The sequence below is a fragment of the Ursus arctos genome, unplaced genomic scaffold (assembly GCF_023065955.2).
Source record: "Ursus arctos isolate Adak ecotype North America unplaced genomic scaffold, UrsArc2.0 scaffold_8, whole genome shotgun sequence".
Lineage (NCBI taxonomy): Eukaryota > Metazoa > Chordata > Mammalia > Carnivora > Ursidae > Ursus > Ursus arctos.
In genome coordinates, this window is record NW_026623100.1 from 70,629,627 (window position 1) to 70,651,158 (window position 21,532).

The 21,532-nt window shown below is 40.2% G+C and overlaps 1 protein-coding gene across 1 annotated transcript; it reads left to right on the forward strand.

Annotated features, from left to right (window-relative positions):
• Window positions 1-2,944: 2,944 nt before the first annotated feature.
• LAPTM4A (lysosomal protein transmembrane 4 alpha) lies at window positions 2,945-19,617 on the forward strand. Its single transcript, XM_026519384.4, has 7 exons — window positions 2,945-3,283; window positions 10,790-10,910; window positions 14,188-14,264; window positions 14,360-14,482; window positions 17,280-17,375; window positions 17,906-18,004; window positions 18,989-19,617. The coding sequence occupies exons 1-7, from the start codon at window positions 3,173-3,175 to the stop codon at window positions 19,061-19,063; spliced, it is 702 nt and encodes a 233-aa protein (XP_026375169.1). The 5' UTR covers window positions 2,945-3,172; the 3' UTR covers window positions 19,064-19,617.
• The last annotated feature ends 1,915 nt before the right edge of the window (window positions 19,618-21,532 follow it).

Genomic DNA, 21,532 nt, shown 5'->3' on the forward strand with positions numbered 1-21,532 from the left:
GTAATGAGTATATTGTATTATAGATCCATTCATCTGCTATAAATGTTTTTATTGGGAGTCAGACTGTCCTTGGTAGAAGTCTTTGAAAATTGTCTTCTCCGAGAGTGCTATGATGAAAGTTGTTAGAGAAGGGTAATACAGGAGAACACATTTTAACTGTAAATTATGGTACGAAAAAATAATGTAATGAAATAATATCAGTTGGGGTGGGAGTTTTACAGCTGAGGAATTGGAATCTGCTCCTATATCCTTTTTATCTACCTTCCATGTCATCACTACTCATATTTTATCTCTTTTTCCCTCTATGCTGAGTTCTGGCTCACTTCGTCAGTGAAATCTTCTGATTCACTAATTTTCTCTTAAAATGACTTGATCAAGAGTTATCCACTTTATTGAGATTTTTGGTGTTTGTTTCATAGTTTTCCATGTCAGTAGGGTTCCTCCTCCTGTTAAGGCTGATCCTTCCATTTCTCCCCAGTAGCCAGTCCCCTCCCCACACCCCCCTTTAGCAGTTTATGGAGATATAATTCACATACCTACACATTTCACCTAAAGCGTGCAATTTAATGGTTTTTAGTCTATTCAGAGTTGTGCCACCATCACAAAAGAGAACATTTTCAACACTGAAAAAGAAACTACATTAAAAACAAAAAGAGAAGCAGCTCTGTCCTCTTTAGCATTCATCCCCTGTTCCCCACCAACTCCAGCCACTGGCAACCACTAATCTACTTTCTGTGTATAGATTTGACTCTTCTGGACATTTCACAAAAATGTCTCATACAATATATGGTCTGTGACTGCCTTCCTTCACTTAGCGTAATATTTTGAGGTATATTATGTATCATTTCTTTTTACTGATGAATTATATCCCATTAGTATGGAAATACTACATTTTATTTTTCCATTCCTTGATTAATGGATTTGGATTGTGTCCATTTTTTTTCTATGTGACTAATGCCACTATGAACATTTTTTAAAAGACTTTATTTATTTGAGAGAGCAAGAGCACTAGAGAGAGAAAGCAAGCACTAGTGGGGGCAGAGGGAGAGGGAGAAGCAGGTTCCCCGCTGAGCAAGGAGCCCAATGTGGGGCTCCATCCCAGGATCCTGGGATCATGACCTGGGCTGAAGGCAGACACTTAACTGACTGAGCCACCCAGGTGCCACACCGCTATGAACATTTGTGATAAAGTTTCACGTGCACTTGATTCTCTTTACATATGTAGGAGTGGAATTGCTGGATCTTACAGCATCTCTATGTTTAACTTTTTGAAAAACTGTCAAACTTTTTCACAACAGATGCACCGTTTTACATTCTCACCAGCAATGTATGAGGGTTCCAATTTCTCCGCATACTGGCCTTGTAATCTTGGACATGTAATTTAACTTCTCTGTGGAGTTAAATAATATAAAAGTACCTGCCTTTTAGAGTTATTGTTGAAAGGGCGAAATGATTTAAAATAAAGTGATTGGATCCAAGCATGGAACACAGTAAGGGCTATGTAATTTTGTGGGGGAGGAGAGTGTTATCGTAGTTTAAAGTGGAGAAGTGTCAGAATTCACTGTGAGTTAAATTGCTTCCACCCCACTCCATCCTTCAGGGTAGCCTGACTTCACTATGGCCTCCCAGATAGTTTGGAAGTATTATCCAAACTAGGATAATTGTCCATGGACAATTCTTTCAATGTTGCAGAAGTAAACAAAGTCTCTGCTCTTCTAGAATTTACATTTTAGTGGCGAAATAATCAACAAATTAACATGTAACTTCAAGCAGTGTTCACTGAAGCCATGTCAGTGCCATAACCTTTCCTCTGAATCCACAGTGGTCTCCATCTGAGAATGTACCTGGGAGAGAGGAAGGCCTTTCTATTCCTTAAAAGGAAGTGTACTTGCCAAAGAGTTAAACCATGTATTTTTTTTTAAAAGGTAAAAGCCTTAAGTCTCATACAAATACAAAAGGAACACGCCTCAAAGATTTTATTTACTCAACGAGGAAACCAGTAACAGAACCAGTTTAAAGGAGAATTTAAAGTACTCATATTGTTAAATTGTGAATAGAAGATGAATTTGCAAATAGATGCAAAATGCTTTTTTCCGAGGAGCGCTAAGATTCAATGTCAGTTCAACGGACAGGAGTATTTCCTCTTGGTATTAGTTATCTATAATAGAGTTGTACAGAGTTCCCCAGAGAAAGATGGACAGCCCACATAGAATGAGGATACCCAGAAAGGTGTGTCAAGACTATGGCTGGTTTTTCACTGAAGGCATCCAGTAATCTTTTGGTCCATTTTAATGTGCTTCACAATTTTTTCCAGTAAAACTCACTCACTCTGTGTAAACCCAACAACTAAGCAGTTCTACTTTATCTTGCTTTTATTTTCCTCAATCCCCTTGCCTCTTAGTTGCCTGAGTTAGGTGGTATTTCTTTGCTCCCAACCAGAAGCCTTCAGAGCGAGGGAGTGTGTAAACCTAAACCTATACTCCTCTTCCAAGTCCCCAATTTCCACTCCTGCAGTGGGGAACGCCCCAGAGTAGGGATTAGCCCCGCCCCTTCCCACTGACACCGCCCCCGGCCAGCCAAATAATCGCGCTGCGCGCAAAGGTCATCACGTGAGCAGTCGCGGTCCCGTGACGCCTCCGAGGCAGTACGTGGCAGAGACATCACTCAAAAAAGTCCTTCGTGCCTCCTTTCTCCCACCAACCCATCTCGTCTCTGCCTCTACCCATTAAATGCCACTTTTCATGCCGCTCTCGTTCCAGGGATGGTAAACTACCAGGTTACCCCAAACCTTTCTAGGCCTATGAGCCAGCCCTTGTCTTCACGTAAGAGGCGAGGATCCTTTAGCGCTAAGGCGAGTCGCACTTCTGATTGGGCGTGACGTCTTGTCAATCTCCAAGTCTTTCCAATCAGGAGCCGAGTCCACCCCGCTTTCCGCTCTTCCATTGGCCTGTGTGCTGGGAAGGTGGAGGAAGAGGGGTAAGCCGAGGTCGCGCGAGAGCGGCGCTCGGCACTCAGTGCGCAGGTGCGAAGGAGCTGGCTGGGGCCTGGGTTGGGGGCGGGCTTGAAGACGCGTCGTTTGGTTTTGGAGGTTGGCAGAGCTCTCTGGGTTCGACCTCTGGGCGGAAAGCGTCTGTCTGGGGTCCATCCTAGAACGAAGCTCGTGAGATTCCCGATGGTGTCCATGACTTTCAAACGGAGCCGCAGCGACCGGTTCTACAGTACCCGGTGCTGCGGCTGTTGCCATGTCCGCACCGGGACGATCATCCTGGGGACCTGGTACATGGTAAGGGCGGGCGGGGCTGGATGGTTGGGGCCCAGGGGAATGCGCATGAGCGGGAAGTGGGGGAGTCAGGTCTGAAATGAAGGGAGTGTTCACTGGGAGGGGGTGGGACTCAAAACGGGGTGTTGGGTGGGGCGAGAAAGCAAACGGGAGCCTCTTTTTAGGGTGCTGTAACTTTGACGGAGGGGACTGTGGCCAGGGATCGGAGTGGGGGTGGGTAGGACTGGGGAGATTGTTCCTCGGCTCCAATTAGAGGAGAAGATCGGGGTGGGGAGAAGCGGAGGCGTTGTGGGCGGGAGTGTGTGTGTGTGTGGGGGGGAAGATGGGGAGTAGGGGAAGGTGGGAGGGCTATGGATACTGGGATTTGGTGGGGAGTTATGGAAACTACCAGATTTCGGCCCTTTTTGTACTTCCCGTGATCAGAAAGAACACTCTTCAACCTGTGCTCCCTGGAGTTTTTCCCCCTACGAAACAATTAAGGAGTGGACCTTGAGAAATGCGGCCTAGTTTCGACATTGTCTTTCCTGGAAGGAAATCGAAAGATCCAGCTGTAACGCAATTGCCTGTGGTTCCTGGACTTTATTTGTTACAGTGTGTTTGTGATGTAGGCAGAAAGGCCTGTATTGTAAATCTGGAGATTCTCTTGGAGGCAATACCTTTTGCCAGGATTTACACTCGCTCTGCCTTTTCCTGGTGCAACTTAAAATCCTTGCCCATTAGACGCTTTTTACTCCGTTTTTTAAGAGACTTTTATTGAGAGCCTTTTCTGTTCTAGCCACATGTACTAGCATTTCCTGGGTTCCAAGATCCATGTAGTTCTGTCTCATAACCAAGTTGACAGTGTTACTGATTGGTAGTTCACCAGTAATACTTTTGTGATTTCTTACCACTATCTCCAGTATCCCTAGACAGCGAAGATAATTTATGACTCTCTTGGGATAGCTTTAGGCTATAATGAATTTACTGAAGCTTTGACAAACTTTTCATATTGTTGACTTGATTGGCTGCTTTCACTAGTGATTTTGTAATTTCTTGTTGTTTTCGTGGGGTTGTTTTGTTTTGGTATGGAGGGTTGTGGCATTAGCGATACTGTATGGTTTCTGTTAACTTCTGTGAACTACAAAAAAGGAAGAGCTTTATGACATTCTTTTTGGCTTTCTCTGTTATCATTATTTCCCTACCCAGTGCCTTGAAATCATTACCATTTGAACAAACACCAGTTGAGAATAATCTTAGTTAGGCAGATACTATTTCATGGCTGACCCCCAGGGGACTACTTCTGACCAGGGATTTTTTTTTTCTGACCATCCTGGTTTGTTTGTTTGTTTGTTTGTTTGTTTTACAGTTTTGCTTTATTGGCGTACATTAGAAACAACAACTTGAATGTGTAGGCTTACTTGTTTCTAAGTTTATTTTAATATTTCCTGTACTTTCATATTCAGAAACATCATCTTATTGGTATAATTATATCAGATTTACCCTCAAAAATTCCCTTTTTATATTTTAACTGATGTGTAATATTGGACATTAATCAGTTAATATCAATAGCAGCATTGCATTTCTAATTTCCTTTTCTCTCTTCTCCATTTTGCTAAGGATCTGGGTCTTCGGTTTCTTTTGTTTGTCCTTAGCCTTGCCTTCCATTCCCCTAAATGAATTGTTCAAATCTTTAGGGTCCTCAAGCCTCTTACTCAACCCTGTTTGCCTCGTCCCTAGCAGATGACCTCCCCTGCTACTGAACTGAGAAATTGTGTCCATCAGCTGGGACTCGTGCCTGCAAACCTAATCTTCCTGTTTCTTCTTAGATTCTTCTCTCCATTCACAGAACAAAGGATTTCTTACTCCTCCTCAAGAAGGAAATAACCACCATCCCAATTTCAACCATCTGATTATAATTGGCTGTATTTCTTTCCAGTCTTTTCTAGGCAGATTTTTTCTTTTTTTGTATGCTGTGGGCACAGCTCGTAAAAATGAAAGGAATAGCAGGGAAAAATACAAGTTATATACAGCAAAACCCAAAATGCAGGGAGAAAAACTTCAGTAAGGGCATTTATTCTCCCCTGAAGGCACTTGACGTGAAAACATTTTACATCTCTTCCTTTTCCCCTGCTTTAGTTTTCACAATTTTAGAAGGAGGCCATAGCCATTCTTCCCGTTGTATGGACTTTTGGGTTAGCAGAACATTATAAGCTGCTAAGATCAATTAATCTGTCTTATATAAGGGATTTACTGATCATTTGCAATGTAAAAGACTTTATTGGACATACAGAAAGAATAAATTAACATTCATTGGGGCCATTTCTTGTTATCTTTTGTTTTTCTGTTACCTGCCACACAAAGGCTCTCAGATGTTTCTTGTCTTGAGAATATCTGCCCTTAAGATACGATATCACAGAGATTTTTGGAGCACATATACAAGAATGAAACTTAACAGTACAGTGACAAGGGAGAGGAGAAAGGTGGTCAGTAACATCAGATTCTAATTGGATGAAGGATTGGGAAAAGGCCATTGGTTTCGTTGGTGACTTTCAAAAATGTAGCTTTAGTACCATAGCAATATAAAAAACACAATTTCTGTCAGTTGGGAAGGCATGTAACCTTTTAGAGAACAAGACCACCTACACAAAAGTGTAGTATAATACCTCTAACAAAGAGGACTTGTCCAAACAGTGTATTTTGTTACTGGAAGCTGCTTTACTAAGACAGAAGTAATAAGAGATTGACTGAGGTAGAATGCCACTTCCCTCCTCTATTACCTTGTCAAGGATCCTCCCTTCCTCAGTTTCAGGTGGGAGGGTATTTATGATCCTCTTTAGATTGCCTCTGTGCTGTTTGAAACCTGGGATGGGGGGGGGGGGTGCAGCACTCCCTCCTGCTGGGCGAAGACACTGTGTCAATGAAGGTATCTGATACAGTGTCATTGCTTTCTGGCAACTGGTCTAGTGTTAAGGCCATTCTAACATTGTGTACTGAAGTATAAATTCTGTGGTATTAAATAGTGCAGGATGTAAAGAAGCTGGAGCCAGAGAGGTGCCAGCCCTGAAGTGTTAGCTTTTAGCGTTTTAGATTGGAAAGAAGCCTAATCCCTGGTTAAGTTATACAGAATTTCAGAATGAGCTCTAGTTTAAATTCTGGCATTCCTAAAATTGTTTTCTCTGTTATTTAGCCAGATGATTTCACACAAACTTGTTACATAGTATAACTTCAGATGTTCATTGAATAATTGAAAATAGGCTTACAGGTGGGCTATAGGACTGTCCTTCATGGTTGATGTTGTGTTACAAGAATACATTTTAAGCATTTGTAATAATTTTAGGTCTTGGAAAGACTTAATATATGGCTAATTTTTCATGAATGTGTCAGACATAAACAATCTGAAGTTTATAGTTGGGAGAGAAGACTGCTTTCCTCAAGCTCTGTTCCTTTTCAGTCCTCATTCCTGGTTTCTTTAAATAAGGGTAAAGCCTGTTTATATTTCAAAGTTGGTATTTTTCCTCAAACACTTTTTTGTGCCTCAGTACTTTTGCATGAGCTATCTCTTCCCCTCCCCCAAGTCACTTTTTTAAAACTTTATTAAAATTTCAAATATAAAGGATAGTGAGATAGTATTAACATCTCCCATTTACTCATCACCCAGCTGTGACTTTTAACAACACTTTGCCAATTCCGTTTAATTTTTTAATGGTTAGCTCAAATGTTTTCTTGGTGAAGCTTTTCTTGTTTCACAGCCAGAGAGATCTGATTTCCTCACTGTGTACCTGGAAAAGTTTCTACATACCGCTTGTCTGTGCTTATTAAATAGTACTTATTACATGATTACTAATGATTATCTTTTTATTTTTCTCCCCCACAAGATGTTCTCCTTGAGGGAAAAAGATGATAGGTCTTACTCTATAAAATGTGTATAGTAGCTAGCTTGTTAATTAGAACATCTGAAGTATTCATTAGACATTTGTAAAATTGTCTCCTCCCAAAAGTAGCAGGATAACTCATTTGTAACTGCACATACCAGTACAACAAAGTTTATATGTATGTGAAACATTTAACAATTTTTATAGAGATTGGCCATTTTGGTCTTTATCTGCTGAGAGTGCTTCAGTGACTTGCTCCCAGTGGAGACTCACTCTGCCTGTGGGACCCTTATCAGGATGCCCTGAAGCACGTACATTGTTTTAATTATAGTCTCGGCAGATAGTGGGTTGTGGCAAAATATACCGTGGGAACCTAAAGAATAATGATTTAAAACAAAAACCAGCTCCCAAAGAATCTCCTGGGATGGGTGTGGCAGTGAGATGAGAAAGCAAAGAGGAATTCCTTTCTGGAGGCTGAGTACTTCATGGGTCTGATAACTGTTCTTTGTAACAAAATCTACACATCTGGTTTTTGTAATTGTTTACTTATACAAGGTGTGCAAAAGGCTTGCAAAAATAATGCAAACTGTATAATTTGGCCCAATAAATTTACAGGACTGCTTCTACGTTGAATGGGATGTCCATAGCCCATGCCGTTAACATATTTGCTGTATTCTGTGCCTCCATATTGAGAGGTTTAGAAATTAATCATTATTTTAATTACATTTTTCCTGAATAAATAAAAGGAAAAAATCAATTGGGAATAAAGACCTGAAATTGTGCATACTTGTTATTTTCAGAGAAATTTTATATTGCAAGACTATAAAGTTGAATTTTTGTATTTTTTGAAAAATTCTCTGTGGAATTTAGTAAAGTATCGACTGTAATCAAAAGTGAATATCACAGGGCCTAAATAGGAGCACTGGATGGGTGCTCAGTTTAAGATCACAAGGATGGATTTTCCAGGTTAGTACTTTAAAATGTAGGTTGAAGTTCTAATGAAATATAGTGATCTAATGGAATATAATTAACTCAGTGAAGATTTGAATTGTGTGAGCTTTTAAAGAAGTAACACTGCAGTTTATTTGATCGTTTCTTGGTCCTTTTGGTTAGAGCTATGATTTTTGTTTAATACTCAGGGTTGTGACAGTGAAGTGAAATTTGAAGTATCATTAATATTGCAAGAAGATAATAGTGGATGAGTCTGTGGCTTATCCATGTGAGAGGAAATAGATTTTTTAAGTCCTACGTGCAATAAAAATATTTAGGAAGGGAAAATTAAACTCCTAAATAATTTTGATTGTGTCATTTCCTTCATTTAGTTATTGAGTTTCATGTGTTTTTCTTGATATGAGAATGTTTTTTCTGTACTATGCAGAGTTTTTAACTATATATGGTGGTTAGCAAAGAATAGTTTGCTGAATTGATTTCAAACTGATTTTCATACACAGAACCTATAAAGTTTCAGTAGCTATATCTAATTGTTCAGTAATTAATTTACCTAGTTGGATGAGCTCCTACATGGTAGCCAAAGCCCATTGCAATGAAAATGAAAAAATCAGCCTTCAACCAGGGAGCCACCCTGCTTGTCTTTTGTGAGACCTTTCGGGAGTTGAAGGATAAAGTACCTTGCTTTTGAGCATTGCATGTTAACTGAACATATTTATTTGGACAGTAAAGTATAAACATTTTATAACCTTAGATGATAGTTTCTGTTGGAGAGACCTCAAAACAGAAGTTGCTTAGGAATGGGTATAAGTAATCGTGTGGTGCTCCGAAGCAGGTTGTCTTAAGAAGAAACAGGTTTGTATCCTAGCTGTCTCCTCCACCGTATCAGTGAACTTACCACAAGTTTTTTCACTTGCTGAAACTTAGTTTTCTTATCTGCAGATGGGCTTTAGTAGTTTTTTCTTCACCAGGTTGTTGGGAGGAGTGAGTAAAGTAATGTATGTGAATATGCCTGGTAGATAGTATATCCTCAGTAAATGTCAGTTGATTCTGAACTTGATATTGTGACATTGTTTAGATTTCCTAGTCTTATTGAATGATAAAACTTGGGTTGCTTGTCTTAGAGAATGTGAAGTGCCTTCAACTGAGAAACTTATTTTTCATTCAGGACCAATAGGAGAGAGCCACATAACAGAGTTTGTTTAAAGTACTGTTGATGATAAGGCTCTAATGTTTTTTAAAAAGTATCAAATATGGAGATTTTCATGAAGGGAAGAGGACAGATTCTGTGAACTTTGAGATAGAGAAGCCTGACTCTAGTCCTAGGTGGTTTCTGTATTGAATCATCAACAGGACTGTTTTTGAGCACCTCAGGGAAGGGGTGCTTCCTGGGATACTGTAGGGGTTCACTAACCACTAGAGGCATAGATAATTTCTTCTTTAAATAGAGTTACAACCCTGGTAAATTAGGAAAATTCACAAGATATTATGATGGAATTTAAGCAAGAAGTTTGACAAAGACTCAAGCAAGATGTTTCTCCGAAAGTGATAAGGAATTTTATGCAAAGATTGCTGGCTAATGGGAAGAGGACAACCGCTGGACATCTCCTGCGCTTGGCCCAGTTCTCTTTTACTAGTGACTGAGATGGAGATACAGATTCCATGCTGATCCTATTTTCAACTGCTGGAAGCTAAAAGAGATAGGAAATCTGTAGGGTGTCCAAATCTAGATCCAGAATATCTTGACAGGCAAGAATATAATACAATGAAATTCCCTTGCAGGTGTGTAAGGGCTTATGCTTGGGCCTCTGGATCTAAGTCTGCAGGTTCAGGTGGTAGCTTAGCAGGATCATGTGTGAAAAAGCAGTGTGATTTCGGGCTATGCTAGTTGAAATTCATTAACTTGGGCTGTAGGAACCAAGATCCCTGTGTGCCCTGACCAGGTTGACTTCATTTTCTGGTATGGCCAACAAACTGCAGCGTGTGTCTAGAGGAGAGCAGAAAGGAGGTAGTGAGGTAGGTGGACAGTGTTAAACCATTAGAGAAATGGTTGAAGTACCTGAATGTTTATTCTAGAAAAGATTATTTGGAGGCCCATGTCAGCTCCCCTTAGGTGTTAGAGGAGCACCTACTCAAAAAGGGGAGCACGTTATTTCAAAAGGTAGAACTAAGGCCAGTAGGTGAAAGTCAAAATGACATAGTTAAAATCTTGGAAAGTCTTTTAAGCATTTGAGTCAGGCCCAAGAGGAAATGAAATAGCTTTCTATCATTAGATAGGACATACTGTAGAGGAGTGTCAGGCTTATCTGTTGGATCACTGTTTACTTAACTGGTGGGTATTATATTTATCCTGATGAATAAGTAGATTGGATGAACCGTAGTTACTTCAAGCCCAGAAATTCTGAGATTGGTGTATGAATAAATAACATGACTCAGAACATGAACAGTTTGTAATGATTTCTTTTAATTGTTTTGCCATTTATTAACACAGGGTCAGTCAACACATCTTTGCTCTGAAACGTTTAAGTTTATACTTTAAGAAATACTTATTTTTAGAAGGGTATTGCATATTTTATCTACAGGTAGTCTGCTACTATTTTCTGTCTTTGTTACTGCAAGTAAAACGGTGTAAACATGGGAAGACGTAAAGATTGTGGTGAAGACTGTTTCCTGATTAATAATATAATTGGTAACATCTTATCTTTTACAGGTGGTAAACCTATTGATGGCAATTTTGCTGACCGTGGAAGTAACTCATCCAAACTCAATGCCAGCTGTCAACATTCAGTATGAAGTCATTGGCAATTACTATTCATCTGAGAGAATGGCTGGTATGTTTTTAGTTGAAAGTATCTCCTGCTAATTACACACACACACACACACACACACACACACACACACAGATTATTTAGAGGATTGGTTAAATTGTATTTAAGTTATTCTACTCGCTGAGGCATAAAAGTGTTTTTGTGGGTTTTTCAAAGATATTCAGTGAGAATTGTAATTGAGCACTTCTGGCCAGAAAATGTTATGGACTACTAGAAGATTTTTTGAGAAATATACATTGTATACCTTGATTTTTGTCAGTGCTGTGGAGATAAGAAATTATAAAAAGACTTGTAAGCCTTTAAGGTCTGCTGGCAAGCGTAGTAGAGGATGGGAGAAAATGAGCTTATAGGAAAATAGGAAATAGGAATTATTGGAATATTTGCTGAAATTTTTTGCTCAGCGTCACAATTCCAAGTATATTTCAATCATATAGATTAAGGAAGACGATGTTGGAGTTAAAAATAGAAGGCATTCATGGAAATTACCTTTTTAAACCTGTTTTATTCTCTGATAGCATTTTCATTATCTTTCTCTAAAAAACTGGTGCAGAAAAATTCTAGTTAAGATTTTATATTGGGCACCTGGGTGGCTCAGTCCTTTAGGTGTCTGCCTTCGGCTCGGGTCATGATCCCAGTCTGGGATGAGTCCTGCATCTGGCTCCCTGCTCAGCAGGCAGTCTGCTTCTCCCTCTGCCCTTCCCCCTGCTCATGAGCTCTCACAGTTTCTCTCTCTCTCAAATAATAAGAAATAAAAAAGATTTTATATTATAAATGTTAGAAATTTAATATTTGAACAGAAAATTGTGCCTCAAACTTTCCAGTGCAAAGTTTTTGCACGTTTAAAATTTCACTTCAGGAAAATGTTCTGAGTACTCCTGTATATTTATAATGTTACAGGATCTAGGTTATATTTTTAGGTTTGTTAGCTTTTATTATAAATTCTTGAGCTTTATTACATTTATGATCTTCTCTGATAAATTTATGAAGTTGTTTTTTAAAAAATTTTGGTTGTTAATTCAAATAATTCACTCGTCCACAGGGCTAACTGCTATTTCTAGGATTCAAGTAGAGTTTTGTGGCCATCTGTTGACATTGTAGTGTGAAAACACTGACAGTTGTTTGCACTGTGTTTAAGTGCTTTTTAAATGAGTCTACTGATTGTCTATTCAGATATATAATCCTTTAGTTTTTTTATTAAATGCGATAAAAGAGATACCAAGAACATATTAGAAACATCCCTCCTGGTGTTTGTTTTTTCTTCGAGTTAGTCTATTTCTGTTTAAAAATCAAAATGATGAGTAAAACATTAGTTTTTAATAGCTATTTTTGGTACTTTAGGCTGTAAAATGATACAAAACCTGATAATGTCAGCATTTTTTCAGCCTGCAGTGTCAGCATATGTTTCTCTTAAAATCAAGGTGTAGAAAAAGATTTATGGCTATTGACATTCTTGTAGGTCTGTACGACTGGCTGCCTTGGCTAGAGCTGCAGGGATGGAGTCCTGGGTTTCCTGCATGTTGTGTGAGTGCTGTGCCTGCTGTAGACAGAATCAGATATATTCGTTATCATACTTGTGTTGGTTACAGTTCTGCTGAAGTGCCTATTCTTGACAGAATATAAAAATGCATAGTACTTGGTCATACGGTAGTTTTTGTCTCTTTGGAAGTGGAAAGTTGACTTTCCCATGACCCGGTGTTATAGTGGCAAGTTAAGTTCTGATCATTGGCCTTTTTTATTTTTTTAAGATTTTATTTTTATTTTATTTAAGATTATTTATTTATTTGAGAGAGAGAGCAAGCTCGTGTGCACATGTGCGCACAAGCCAGGGGAGAGGGAGAGGGAGAGGGATAAGCAGACTTCCCGCTGAGCAGGGAGCCCAATGCAGGGCTCGATTCTAAGACCCTAGGATCATGACCTGAGCCGAAGGCAGACGCTTAACCGACTGTGCCACCTAGGCGCCCCAGCCTGCTGGCTGATCTTAAATAATAAGGTTCACGATCAGTTATTTTTAATCAGTGAAACAGAATACGACACTCAATATATATGAAATGCTTCTGTAACATATACAAGCTGTTTTTCAAATATGAATTTATGTTCACATTGGTAATGAATGGGTGAACACTTGGGGCCCCCTGGAGGAGGTTCTTGAATGTGGTGGTGGCTGGAAACTTGAGGTTCATATCTGGGTATTTAGCCCCCGTATTTCGTTTGCTTTGTTGACTCACAAATATCCGAGCATCTCTTGTTCTCAGTATTATGTATGTATTTTTCACCCGTCATCCCATTTCTCCCCTATTATGCTATAGGGCATCTAGAGGATATCCTCTAGAAAAATTTAAAGAGGGCTGTTCTTACCTAGTTTAGTGCCAGATATTGATGGTGTTTGTACTGCCAAGTGACAAGATGATAGATGACATTTGTCTAATAGTGGGAATATTTGGCAATTATTCTAATCATCATTATTAGTATCCTTCTGGTTCTCAATCTATCCAGAGTCAAAGAGTTAACTTTAGATCTTTGCTAGGAAACTCAAGTCGACTGTGACTTAGTATTGTTGAGATTACTCTAGTGTTTTATGAGATAATTAATGAACTTGGATAATGTGGAGGAAGGGGACAACCTGAGAAAGAGGTGGGGAACAAAGAAAAGCCCTGTAAAGTAGCAGAGAAATCATGAGGAGGGAATGGGGAGCAGTGAGTTCACATGCTGGGATGGGGGAGAGGAGGTTAATGGAGAACCTTGAATTTCTGATTGTGTATTTCATTTGAGGCCAGAGGGGACAGCTGTAATGCTCTGTATTTAATACATCTGTGTCTTTCAAGCAAGTGCCAGCCTTTCCCTCCTGTGGAACCCTGCTTAGCTCACAAGACCCAACTTGTGTCATTTCGTATTTTTGTTCCTGATCCCCTGGGAAAGCTAATCGTTTCTCTTTCTGTTGTGGCACTTGCCACATTGGATTATAATTCTCTGTTTGCACACCCTCCGACTCTTAGACTCTGGGCAGAGATCTGTCTCCTTAGCTGAGTGATTAGTGGAGAAGAGTCAGTGAGTTGTAGCCAGTTTAATAGAGGAGAAAAAGGCGTGAATTCCTCAAACGTCATTACTTAATGCTGAGACAGATTTTTTTTTTTCTTAGCAGGGTTGGTCTTAGATTTCTTCATAGCCAGCCTTGAAAATACTCATTTTTTAAGCTAACTTTAAAACATTATTTTGTCATGAAGAGTTTTGTTCTTTTTGTTATGTAAGTAGCTTAATTAGATTTTTGTTTTTGTTTTCTTAGATAATGCCTGCGTTCTTTTTGCCGTCTCTGTTCTTATGTTTATAATCAGTTCAATGCTGGTATATGGAGCCATTTCTGTAAGTATCCTGTGTTTTCGACTTTTAGAATTTGACCTTTACTGAGTGGTACTTGAATTTGTTGTGATGTTGTGGTTGTTATTTTTTGCCTTCAGTATCAAGTGGGTTGGCTGATTCCATTCTTCTGTTACCGGCTTTTTGACTTCGTTCTTAGTTGCCTGGTTGCTATCAGTTCTCTCACTTACTTGCCAAGAATCAAAGAGTATCTGGATCAATTAGTAAGTGTGTATTAATTAAACTTGTTTTCTTTATTTTAAGTAAAATATTTAAATTGAAATTTTGAGTCAGCTTTTGGTACTATTTGTATTTTATTTTAATGTACCCTACGTCTTTTTTAAAGTGTTTTAAAATAATTATTACTACTCTTAATTACTGTGGTGAAACCAGTAAGATACAGGTAGAATATCTTCTTACTAGTACCATTTGGATATTCCAGTATTAAAGGTCTCTAAAGATGGATATCCTAGAACGTAAGGAGTAGTTCAACTTTTGTTTTGAGTATACTAGTAGTATAATAATTGGGCTCTAGAGGTTTTTCCCTCTCTTCAGAAGTAGAGCATTCCTGTGAAATCTTTTATAAGCTGAAATATTGTAAATGTTTGTTCCCAGACCCCCCAGATAATCTTCTTAGTCTTTTCTGATACCCAAGGATGCACAAAATAAATTGAGGTCAAGATGCTCACAGACACAGCTCCCCGCTCAGCGGCTGGTGCGGAGATGCTGGGTGGAGCGCTCAGGGAAGGAGCTGGGCGGCGCTCCCGATGCTGCCTGCGGTGTGTGCTGCCGCTCCCAGCAGCTTGCTGTCGCGGGAACCTGAATGCTGTTGTCACTCTTCCCCTTTTTCCTTTGCAGATAAGCTAATATTTGAGTGTTTACTGTAGCCTTTGCTCTATTTGAGTGAATTGTGTAGATACAAACATAGCTTCTCTCTCTCCAAGGAGCGGCCCACGGATTTGGGGGAATTAAGAGGTATCTGTGATAATGAACTAGAACTGTCCCAAGGACAGCATTAGTGTGGAGCTTAGATTAACGCTGTGTGATAAAGTGGCAGGGAACCCGCTGGGCTAGAGTAAGGTCTGGAAGGAGGTGTGGAATCCAGATAAGTGAAAGTGCATTTCAAAAATGCTGTCTTTTAGGAATTTTCTCCCTGCTTCCAGATTTTCTGCCTGCTCCATCTTGCATACCACCAAATTTATCATTCATTCAGAAAACATTTGGTGGTTGCTTCTTACATGCAAGGCACTCTGCTGCAGTTTTGGAATACGTCAGCAGAACTTACTTGCTAGTAGGGAACTGGAAAATTGACAATTACTGCATTAAAACTGTGGTAAAAAGCTGTGAAGGAAAAGTGTAGGCTGCATGAGTGGATGTCCCATGGGTGGCAGATGTGGGCTGGGAAGCAAGGCTTGAATTGCCCTCAAGAGTCTGAATAGGAATTAGGACAGGGAAGATACAGAAGCAGATGTTCCAGGTCACAGAGACCCTTCAAGGCGGGAAGGAACATTCAGCGTGTGGTCAGAGGACTATAACTTGACCACTGTGGTTGGCACATATACTTAGGGAGGGAAGCAAAGCCGCATGTGATGAGCGGAGAGAAGCAGCTGGGGGCAGGGCGCAGTGTCCTGGTTGGCCGGGGTCAGAAGGTTCCTCATTCTAATCTCTCTTATCATGTCATGCCTAGCTGAAAAATTGGAAACCTCCTGAATAAAAGCTATAGCATTCCCCCACGAACTGGTCCCATTCAGTTTTTGTCTTTCTATTTATAAATGAAGGCTTAAAGAACAGTTTTGTCCCAAGGAGACACTTAGTTTGGTTTGGAGTTGGTGTGTGCGGGTACTTTTTTCTTTTTTGGCCCTTTGGGATTTTGCATGCTGCTTTTTTATAAAAATTATTTGGGCCTTTGTGTTGACATTTCCATCAAAAACATATGTTTTTAAAAACTAGATGAGCTTTAAAGGAGAACATTAGAATGATTTTTTTTTTTTTTTTTTTTTTTTTTTTTTTTTACCGTTCCTTTTACAGACCCCAGTGGCTTCTCCCCTCTCTTATGTTCATTTGGTCTCTCAGACTGGCAAGTACCTTCTCTGTTGGCCAGCTTGTGAATCCTTAATTATCCTTTCTTAATGCCCTTCTGGAACCCTGCTTATTGCCTTGTACATGATAAATGCTGAATAAATACTTGAGTAAATAAAGTTGACCCTCAGCAGTAGAATGTAGTATATCTGCAGTAAGTCACAGAGGTTTGCCTGCTTTCGTAACCACGGACGTGCACCTTTTTGCCCCTTTCTGGTGAGCATTGAGACTGATGATTGGCTTTTAGAAAAATTAATTTCCCGAGGTAGGACTAAATGACCCACGGAACTTAGATCTAAGCTTAGCACCTCTGGACTTGGTGACTCAGGGGCAAATCTGCAGTTGTATACAGGACATCGTGTTTTCCAAAGGCCAGAAAGATGTAGAATAGTGAAAAGTAAAGAGAAGATTGGCTCAGTTTGGACAGCAGTATACAGATGTGTTTTAAGTGTTCGGTGGCATGCGTTGATGATGATGAGGCTTAAAGGTACCATGAGTTTAATTCTGTTTGTAAGTTTTTATTGGAAATCAGTTCTGACTTTGGTATTTTTAAGGTGCTCTCTAGACTGCAGTGAAGTGCAGGTGGCGTAGCTGAATTACGAGTGTGTGTGTGTTTAGTGTATAGATGTCATGGTTTAGAGCAGCTTTAGGTTAACGGCAAAACTGAATGGAAAGTGCCCCCCCCACCTCCCCCCGCTGTCCACGTCCCAAACCAGAGTGGTCCATTTGTTACAAGTGATGGGCCTGCATGGACACATCATTATCGCGCAGTTCGTCGTCGACTTGAGGGTTCACTTGTGGTGTACATCCTGTAGGATTGGACAGGTGTGTGATGATGGACAGTAGTCACTGTGGTATCAAACAGAATAGTTTCACTGCCCTAAAAATCCTCTCTACTCTGCCTGTTCACCTCTCCACCCCCACCCCCGCTTTTTTTTATAGCCTGATTTTCCCTACAAAGATGACCTCCTGGCATTGGACTCCAGCTGCCTCCTCTTCATTGTTCTTGTGTTCTTTGTCTTATTCATCATTTTTAAGGTGAGTTGCTGACTAAATATTTGGGTGGCCACTTAGACTGACACTGTTCATCTAAACTTTTTTGTTGCCTTTTCTCCTCCTGGTTCACAGTTAGGGGACAATGTTTATTCTGACATAGTAGTAAAGGTAGCATCTGGGGGATGTCCTCCCTCTTGTTTCCGGAGAGTGGTTGGAAATGCTAGGATCCTTCTAAGTGTAAGGAACATCTTGTTTTTGGAAGTAGTTCATGATTTGATTGAAAATCTGTTAAAATTCCAAAGGTTCAGAGACAGAATTTCTTTTGCAGCACAGTGGTTATCAGACCTGAATTAAAACCCCAGTTCTGGTTTCTCTGTAAAATGCTATCAATCAAACTTGGGATATTTAAGTGTGAGCAGGTAGGGAAAGGGCCTGGCCCGTGCTAGGTTCAAATGGGTGTCTGTTCCCTCCTCCATAGAGCACATGTAGGGGAAAACATAAGTCACCTAAATTTTAGAGCAGGTAGTCTGTTGAGTTTCTAGCGTATGGAAATTTTGTTTGCATTCTTTCAGGCTTATCTCATCAACTGTGTTTGGAACTGCTATAAATATATCAACAACAGAAACATGCCAGAGATCGCCGTGTACCCTGCCTTTGAAGCACCTCCACAGGTGAATGACCTTTTAATATAGTATATCCTCAGTAGCCATTATTGAGTATTCTCAAGAGCCTAGATCTTGACTTCCTCTTCAGTGCCATATGTCTGGTTTTGGGCATGGATAGCTTACATCCGCAAGATTCAGCATTTCCCTTTGGAAACCTGGGTGCGTGGGTGAGAGGCCCCTGCACTGCTCATTCAGCTTCACTCCTAGGTAGTCTCCAGGAGGGTTGCGTTTTGCAGGGGAGATCAGACAGGAAGCAGCCCTGTGAACCATGCCAGGCTGGTGGCTTCTGGAACTTCTAAGGATGGGGTACCATCACGTGCAGCTTGTATTGCTTTCAAAAACCATCCACATGATCGAAAGGGGAAGCTGGTTCTGTGGGGAGATGAATGCATGGGTTCTGTGAGTGTGTGGGGAGGCCTCTGTCTAGGGGCCCTTTAGTTGCTGCTGTATTAACTTTTCCCGGTTTTCAACATGTAGAATGTATGTGGCCCCTGTAGGGCCAGCCTGTCACACTTGGAGTCACTTGGGTTGGAATGCCACTCCTACGTACATGAGCCCTTTACCCTAGAAGATGATAGAAGTGCCTGATCCTTTGATTATAGATTCTGATGAAATCCAGGATCCAGCATCTTCTCGGAGGCTTCCTTTAGCGTGGTTCTGTGGTGCCCTTAACCTGGATTCGCAGCCCCGGAGGCACTGGGGGCTTTGTCAGTCACACTGTGGGGGGAAGGGGAGAGCCATGCCACCTACTTCCTTTCCTGTCAAGGTGTTCTGGTAGCCTCAGAGTCCGTTCAGAAGCAAAATCTGCCCTTCCCCCCATCCCTCCGTCTTTAGCAGTCTTGGATCAGACCGCTCACCTCGTGACCAGTCCTCTCTGTGCTCAGGAACTTTTTAGCTCACAAATTCTTCAGCTAAAATCTGAAAGCTGAATTATTCCAGGTAGGATTTTAAAGGTGCTTTAAGTCCTATAGAATTTTTTTCTCTCTTCAGTATGTTTTGCCAACCTATGAAATGGCCGTGAAGATGCCTGAGAAAGAGCCACCGCCTCCTTACATACCTGCCTGAAGAAATCTGCCTTTGTCAATAAACCCTATACCAGCTTTTTGTCTTGTTTATTTTACAGAATGCTGCAATACAGGGCTCTTCAAACTTGTTTGATATAAAATACATTTTCCTTTGTTTAAGCATTTATTTTCAAACACTAACAAGCTTTTTGGACATCTTATTCAAAGTCAGGTGTTTGTTTTTTGTCGTTAAGTCTATACATTTTAATAGTTTTTGGAGACAATCTAGGTTAAGCAAGAGCAAAGTGCCATTGTTTGCCTTTAATGGGGGGTGGGAAGGGGTGGGTATTCTCTACACATTTTCTTTTTTAACTTTGCACTTTCTTTATATAATAGTTTGCATTTTGGTTATTTGCTGCCCTGGATACTTACAGGAAGAATGACTTAAATATTCAGGGTGAGTGAGTTGGATATAAGATCGGAAGTTTTCAGCTATGAAAACAGGAAAAATACATAACATTTTAACTTGACTGTGGAAGATGACGGTTGCATGTTTCTAATTTGTATGTGTTTCCATCTTTGTGATAAGATGCTTTAATAAATCTCTTAAATATTTACTGTTGTCATTTTTTTAAAAAAAATCCATTATCCTTTTTTGGTAGATAGAATCTAACATTTTCCATTACAATAAACTCAGACTGTCAGGGTCTTTTGGTACTTTGAGAATACAGTATAGGCTTAATTAGAAAGCATTTCTTTAGTCCAGTAACCCAAATATTATTTAAAGTTATGGTGAAGATATTATTTGAATCACAGGCCAGAAATTAATATTGACGGTTTGTTAGGAGAAGAATTACATGATGAGGGCAGCAAGCTGTTGTTTTATGTAGAGGTCATTTAGTATTTAGGTAATGAGTTCATCAAGAATAATTCAATAGGGGCTCCTGGGTGGCTCAGTTGTTTAAGCGTCTGCCTTCAGCTCGGGTCATGATCTTGAGGTCCTGGGATGGAGCCCCACATCAAGCTCTCTGCTTAGCAGGGAGCCTGCTTCTCCCTCTCCCTCTGCCTACCACTCCCCTTGCTTGTGTGCTCTCTCTCTGTCGAATGAATAAATAAAAATCTTAAAGAATTCAGTAATTCAAGAATCATTAAAAAGTACATCAGTTGACCTTCAGAGGGGAGCCAAAGAGAAAGCAAGTGAACTGCACCTTATAGACCACACAACCGAAACTTTTCTCCTGAAAATACTCCATCTTGCATCTGCTAAGAATGTAGCAGTAGTGGCCTTATACACATCGACCATATAGACGCGTGAACGTATTTTACACACTTCTTAAAGGGCTAACGGAATTGTTTGGCTGCAATCTCACTTTTATAAACACCTGCCGTCACCAAAATAAAGAGTAAACTTTATATTTAGAAAGGTAGTACAGTTGTGTCTGGGAGTATACCCAGTTGTGGGTAGTATATTTTACTGATCTTATGATTTTAGAACATTTCAAAATTGGGGATAACTTTTCTGGGCTAGGTCTCACTTCGTTTCTTTATAAAAACTGAAATAGAAATCTCAGATCCATCAGGTTTCCTTAGTTATTACTGTTGGTTTGTGTTCTCTGTTGAAGATCATGCTAAGCAGTGTTATGATATTAACCAAACTCTTAATAGCTCTTTATTAACGGTACAGTTGCATCAAAATGTGAACACATCAAGACCTTGACTTGGGGGGCTCCTTTTAGGGCTGGGGGTGGGAGTGGCATTTGCCTGCAATCCATAGCCAAGCTCAGTGAGCCCAACTGGGCCCTGTTGTTCCTGGAGTGGAAATGGTGGGCCATCGTGACCTCTAATCATGACTTCATTTGAAGTAGGATTATCTTCTGGAAAAGGACACAGGCCTTGGACCTTATGAAGAAAAGTCACAATGTGTTAAATCCAATCATTTTCCCTAAGGTAGGGGAAAAACTTAGGATTGTTAAGGGATCATGTTTCCAGTAAAGGGAAATTTGTTGTCACATAACAGTTAAGTATCTTCCTGAATATGCCAAAATTGCTTGCTTTAAAAAGGTAATTTTTTTTCCCTCTGCAAGTTTTGGAGAAAAACGGTAGTAGTTTAGTATATTTGATTCTAAAATTCAGAGGTAACACGGAAAGATAAATGTTTAGACGTTTGGCCTAGTTTTTTAAAATAGGAAGCAACTTCAGCTTAAGTAAGGAGCTCATAAATCCCACCATCCTGACTTCTGAGTTTGGCACTGCCTCTGAAATTCCCACAGAATAGTCTCCTGAGATCTGATGCCTTCCTAAATCACAAAGTTCTGTTTTGCTTGCTTGCTGCTGCCTTTTTTTTTTTTTTTAAGATTGATTTATCCGTCAAGAGACAGAGTGCGAGCTGGGGGAGGGGCAGAGGGAGAGAGAATCCCAAGCAGACTCCCTGCTAAGCGCAGAGCCGGAGGTGGAACTTGATCCCAGGACCCTGAGATCATGACCTGAGCTGAAATCAAGAGTCAGATGCTCAACTGACTAAGTCACCCAG